The 6,307-nt window shown below is 41.5% G+C and overlaps 1 protein-coding gene and 1 non-coding gene across 4 annotated transcripts in view; one reads left to right on the forward strand and one right to left on the reverse strand.

Moving 5' to 3' along the window:
* LOC112149446 (CMP-N-acetylneuraminate-beta-galactosamide-alpha-2,3-sialyltransferase 4) overlaps positions 1–1,800 on the forward strand; it is a 30,914-nt gene extending 29,114 nt beyond the window's left edge. For all 3 annotated transcript variants that reach the window (XM_024277136.2, XM_024277137.2, XM_024277135.2), the window contains exons 10-11: positions 831–983; positions 1,059–1,800. In XM_024277136.2, the coding sequence (XP_024132904.1) occupies positions 831–983; positions 1,059–1,148 (243 nt within the window). In that variant the 3' untranslated portion in view covers positions 1,149–1,800. The remainder of the gene's footprint in view (positions 1–830; positions 984–1,058) is intronic.
* A 3,513-nt stretch (positions 1,801–5,313) lies between these two features.
* trnar-ucu lies at positions 5,314–5,386 on the reverse strand. Its single transcript has one exon. It is a non-coding gene; the product is annotated as a tRNA-Arg (tRNA).
* Positions 5,387–6,307: the final 921 nt, after the last annotated feature.

Here is a 6,307-nt window from a genome sequence, read left to right on the forward strand (position 1 = left end):
AAGTGTTATTTATTCCCAGACAGCAGGAGTAGGACCCACTTCCTGATTTTTGTTATAGTTGCAAATCCCTTATATTGAACAGTTTGATGAAAATTCATTGGTGTAATTCTTTTAATTTGCTACATGATTTCAGATCTGAGATTTGAGACACTTGTTCACTGTGATCGAAGGAGCACTCAGTGACTTTCTGTGTTTGCTCAGACACACAGAAATTAGAGGGAACATTTGGTTCCCAGTAGTGTTTTAATTATGATTATGAAGTTTTTAACCAAAACCTCACAACCTAAATGTCTTTAAAAGCCATTTGTCATGTTGATCTGAAGCCTGAGTTTCCAAAATTCAAAATAAAGGCAATCAGCTGGAATCATGCACAGTAATCACGTCTGCGCCCAGAATTTCCCTCAAAGTCTGTAAAGGAATATTTGGCAGCATTTCAGTTTAACACATTCAAAATAGACTTTACACTACTGACCCTTGTAGCAGAGATGTAGGTTCTACAGACGATGGGCCACTGGCAAACAGATCCTAGAAAACAACACAGGATTTTGGTTTTGACTTAAAACAACATAATTGTAACTAAACAACCACTGGGAACGCTTTTACAATGATGGAAGTGGGACTTGGAACAGAGAAATTTTTACTTTTTGATTCCACTGCCATCTAGAGGACATTTGGAGTCTGGACTACAGTAAAAAGTTTGATTGTTGGACACTTTTATTCCTTTTTTTTTCCCTTCCCAACAAAACTAGTCGAATATTAAGCAGTAGTATATAGTAATATAGTGCTGTCCTTGTATCAAATACTTAAACACTGTTGCTGTTTCCCTGCAGGTCTCTTTTCATCCCACTACAGGGATCCTTGCTGTGTTTGTGGCTCTCAATTACTGTGATGTGGTCCACATAGCTGGATTCGGTTACCCCCAGAAGAGTGACCAGCAGCAACCCATACATTACTACGGATCCCACACGATGAAAGCTATGAAGGTGTGTGTGGGAGTCGACTTGAACAGTTTAAAATATGATCTCTGATTTGATTTTTTTTTTCCCCTGTCCTTGCAGAGCTCTCCACATGATGTGAACCTTGAAGGCCAAGCCTTGAAACGGTTGGAGAAGTTAGGAGCCATCATGTTCCTGCACCCTCACCTGTGACACTTGCTGCTCCAGTTCAGCGCCCCCTACTTTATAACAGCTGCACCACCGAGATATTTCATATTTGAATGTATTGATGTATTTGGTTTCTGACCTAATGTGGATGTTTGGGTTTTTTGTTTTTTTTTTTGCATTGGGACTTCAAGACTTTTTTCTTGTGAATTAAAATCCTTTCAAACACATAAGGCGAAGGATAACTACTTTAATGTGAGGTTTACTGTGATACTTTTGCTGAGGATTCCGACCTACATGACTCTTACTACAGTTCATCAAGAACAATTCCAGTCTTTGGTGTCGGATGTGAAAATCTTTTAAAATATTGACTCTGTTACACTTAAAAAAATGCAGCTTCTAAGATGTTTGTTTCAAGATTACATGCAGATTGCTGAGCAGTTATGTTGAATATTTTATTTCTGCTATCATGGTTTGTCAATTGATTTTGATTCTAAGTTTCTAGAATCCACTCTTTTTTTCTCTGCATTTTAAATCAAATATTTTATTACAGTTTCTTTTACCTTGCAGCCTGGACTGATGGTATTGAGGATTTCTAATTTGCATAAATCTGGCAACCTTGTCATCAAATGTATTTTTTTATGCAGATAAAAATGTATTTTTATAGTAAAGTTTAAAAAATTAAAGTCATTTAACAACACTGTATGCACTCTTTAAATGTTCTGCAAACATTCTGTTTTTGTCACAAACTGTTCACAACACAAGTCATCCCCATTCAGCTGATAAACCACAGCTGGAATGTATGGAATTGTTCAGTATGAAGTCTCATAATTCAGACTCTGGCTGACTCACATTCCCAAAATATTTCATTAAATGTGTACTATGGTGAAAGCGGCCCTCAACAGGAAGAAGGTGGCTTTCATGAAGGACAAAGAGGCTATGCTATCAGCACAGAGGGAGGTGAAACATTGCCTGAAAGAGGGGAAGGACACCTTCAGGAGGAAGGTGGAGAAGAAACTGGGTGAGAACCGTATGAGGGAGGTCTGGGACGGTGTCAACACCATCACAGGCTTCAGAACCAAAGCGACAACAGCGGGGGGGACAGTGGAGGAAGCTAACAGGCTGAACAAGTTTTTTAATCGTTATGACCAGCCCACTGTCCCCCCTCCCCCACCACAGGACTCACCTTCACTGACTTCATCCCCTGTGCAGCCTCCACCACCCCTCCCCCCTTCTCAACACCTCCCCCAAATAACAGCTGACCAGGTGAGGGGAGAACTGAAGCAGCTTCACCCAAGGAAAGCAGCCGGCCCTGATAGAGTGCCCCCCCGTCTCCTCAAGACATGTGCTGCTGAACTTGGGGAGCCACTCCAGCACATTTACAATTTGAGTCTGCAGCTGGGAAGGGTGCCCTCCATGTGGAAAACATCGTGCATCGTTCCAGTTCCCAAGAAAAGCCGTCCTGGTGAGCTGAACGACTACAGACCGGTGGCGCTCACATCTCAGCTGATGAAGACTCTGGAGCGGCTCTTCCTCAACCTCCTCAAGCCTCAGGTGCAACAGGCTCAGGACCCCCTGCAGTTTGCCTACCGAGCAGGTGTGGGGGTGGATGATGCCATCCTCTACCTCCTGCACCGAGTCCAAGCTCATCTGGATCAGGGGAGTGGCACAGTGAGGATCCTCTTCTTGGATTTCTCTAGTGCCTTCAACACGATCCAGCCACCGATGCTACTGGACAAACTGAGGGAGATGCAAGTGGAGCCCTGCTTGGTGTCCTGGATTGCTGACTACCTCACGGAGAGACCGCAGTACGTCAGACTACGGGGCATCACCTCAGACACCATCATCAGCAGCACAGGAGCACCCCAGGGGACGGTGCTGGCCCCCCTCCTCTTCACCCTCTACACCTCAGACTTCTGCTACACCTCGGAGCTGTGTCACATACAGAAGTTTGCTGACGACACAGCCATTGTGGGGTGTATCAGGGACGACGGGGAGGACGAGTACAGGAGTGTAATCAGTGACTTCGTCTCCTGGAGTCAGATGAACCATCTCCAGCTTAACACCTCGAAGACCAAGGAGCTGGTCATCGACTTCAGGAAGTCCAGCCCACAACCACAACCTGTGACCATCAGAGGCGATGAGGTGGAGATTGTAGGCGACTACAAGTACCTCGGGTTGTGGCTGGACAACAAGCTGGACTGGACACGCTGCACAGACCACCTGTACAAGAAGGGCCAGAGCCGTCTGTACTTCCTACGGAGACTGGGATCCTTCAACATCTGCAAGAAGCTCCTGTGGATGTTCTACCAGTCGGTGGTGGCCAGCACTCTCTTCTATGCCGTGGTCTGCTGGGGGGGCAACCTGCCAAAGAGGAGTGCTAACAGACTGGACAAACTGATCAGGCGTGCAGGCTCTGTGGTCGGCATGAAGCTGGACCCCCTGGTGACAGTAGCAGAGAGGAGGACACTTAACAAACTGCTGGCTATAATGGACAATACCAGCCACCCTCTGCACTCTGTCATCGGGAAACAGAGAAGCCTGAGCAGCAACAGGCTGCTCCTCCCTAAGAGCAGGACCAACAGACTCAGAGACTCCTTTGTCCCCCGAGCCATCAAGCTGTACAACTCTGCATTCGGCAGGAGGGGGAGAGGGAGGGTCAAGAGGGGAGGGGCATAGCAGCCTGAAACATCAAACATCATACAAGCAATAAGGCATGTGCAATACTCTTACCAATACTTACAATATGCACATACATCAGGGTATTGTGCAATGTTGATTTCTGCATTATTTATAATTTTTCTATTGCATACTTATGTTCAGTCTATTTTACTTATTTTGCTATTCTATTTTATTACTTCATTTTGTTATTCTATTTTACTTATTTGTATTGTATTTTACTGCTGTACGGACGCTGGTACTTGAATTTCCCTGAGGACCTCCAAAGGGATTAATAAAGTATTTTCTATTCTATTCTATTCTATTCTATCCTATTCTATTCTATGAAACTGAAGCAGACTTGTCTTGCCAAGGCTCCACCACTAGGTGGCAGACTCAGCTGCAGGTACAGTTTAAGTGTTGAGACTGAGGACTCCACACACACAATATTTTTTGCTTCCATTATGAAAACCTTAAACTCTCACGAATGTAATATTGCTTCTCGTGAAAGATGAAGCTCTTTCAGCTTTCATAAATGGTCAAATCACTTCACTTGGATGTAAAGGATTCAAACAAACAGGAACTGTGAATGTTGAAGTGCTATTTCTTACACTATCCCAGCCTTTGACCGTCACAATAAGGTTGATTCAAAACTTCTTCATTTTCCATTTCATTTTTTAACATCATTAAATCCAGAGAAGGAGGTCATTGAACTTCTGCTGCTTTCAGCTATTCTAATTTTTAAGAAATTTATGTAATTGGGGAAATACTAAATACTAAAATGTCAATGAATTTGACATTATTTATTGTTTGTTTGTTTGTACACATATTTAATTTACACTTGATCATCTTGAAGGAATTCAAAGAATCTGTAAAAGTTCACCTGTTTAGTACCAGGTATTTATCTCTGAGTCACTCTGGTTGAAGATGTTCTGGGTCTATTTTAGATCAGTGAATCGGATTCTTAAAAAATAAACCTATATTGACTATGAATTGGATCGGTGACAACAAATTATGATATGAATTGAATCGTTATACCCCTACTAGAGCTATTCTAGTTCTTAAAAAGCCTCTGGAACCAAAATATCTCTGCGTTTGCTGTTCAGTGAATGTTGAGATGAAAGCAACAGTAACATGAATCGCACAGTGACGACCTCTGACCTGCATCCTCTTGTAAACAGCTTCACACAGGAGGCTGTGGGAAGGCGTGGTCATTGTAGAGGTCAGCATCGGACGCAAAGAAATGCACAAACAAGAAACTCATTAAGAATCATTTTAAATGCCACAAAATTTATCATTTAAGTTTTAATGCAGGAAAATTTCATAAGAAGAGTCCAGACAGGTGAGGAGCTTCAGAACATAAACTTCACGCAGACTTCACAGTCGCTCATTTTTTAAGAATTATAAGGAAGATAACCTGATGATATATAGTCTGCATGATGATCATCAGTGGTTCAGAATAAGTGGGAGCTTCAACAGCACTGTGACCTTAAAGGAGTTAAGCTCAACTGTTAACATATTGTTTCCATCGCTGTGCATCCATATGGAATCAATGCACCTCAGGGGGGACTCGAACCCCCAATCCCTGGCTTAGAAGGCCAGTGCCTTATCCATTAGGCCACTGAGGCTTGATAATGTCAGTTTGCTGCTTCCATTCATTGCAGATCTTGAATGAGTGATTAACAATTGTTAAATAGATCAAAATAATCTCAAACAGCAACATAGAAATATTCTTCCATCATACTCAAACCTGTCAAAACGAGGATTTATTTACAGCTAAATTCTAACTTATAACATTGTTGGACCTTATATGATGTAAAAATAAATAAAAATAAAAACTAACTAAATGAAAAATACATAAAAAATAAAAGCATAGATAAAAAAAACAAATATTTTAGTTATAGTAGTCCTTGAAGCACTAATTAGTATTATAAAGGAATTGCAGTCTAATATGAGAATATGAGGTTTAATTTAAAGTCAAATCAGGAAAAGAGGCTGCTGTGTACAGAGAGAGACACTTGCAAAAGCAGCTGGAAAAATCAGACGTTCAATATTTATACCTCCGCTAGATCAACACGTCTAAGAAGGAGAAACTGATAGCACTTTTAGGATCATCGCCGCTAGAGGGCAGCATTGTCTTCAATGTCGGTTTTGTAAAAGTGTGAACCAGGTGAGATTTGGCACAAAGCAGTCCTCCAAGAGTGTGAGGACATCAGTTATGGCAACAGGTGTGGTTAGACAGACATCCCGTGGAGCTTATTTTTCTTTTTAAAACCTTTGCAGCCACAACTCACCCTTGATTATGAGGACTGAATAAAAATATGAAGAAAACAAATAAGTGGCAGATCATGAAGCACTGCTTTGCATTTCTCTTGTATTACAGTTATAAAGTGAGAAAGAAACATTAGGAAATATCTTTAAATGTATACTTGAAGTTAAAACTTTTTAATATGTTGATTCATCCATGGATTAAGCCTCCAACTAAAAATCAAAACAAACACCCCCATATTGCTATTTTGTCATTTATTGCCCCTATCTATTAAAAAAAA

This window comes from Oryzias melastigma, linkage group LG13, assembly GCF_002922805.2.
Source record: "Oryzias melastigma strain HK-1 linkage group LG13, ASM292280v2, whole genome shotgun sequence".
Lineage (NCBI taxonomy): Eukaryota > Metazoa > Chordata > Actinopteri > Beloniformes > Adrianichthyidae > Oryzias > Oryzias melastigma.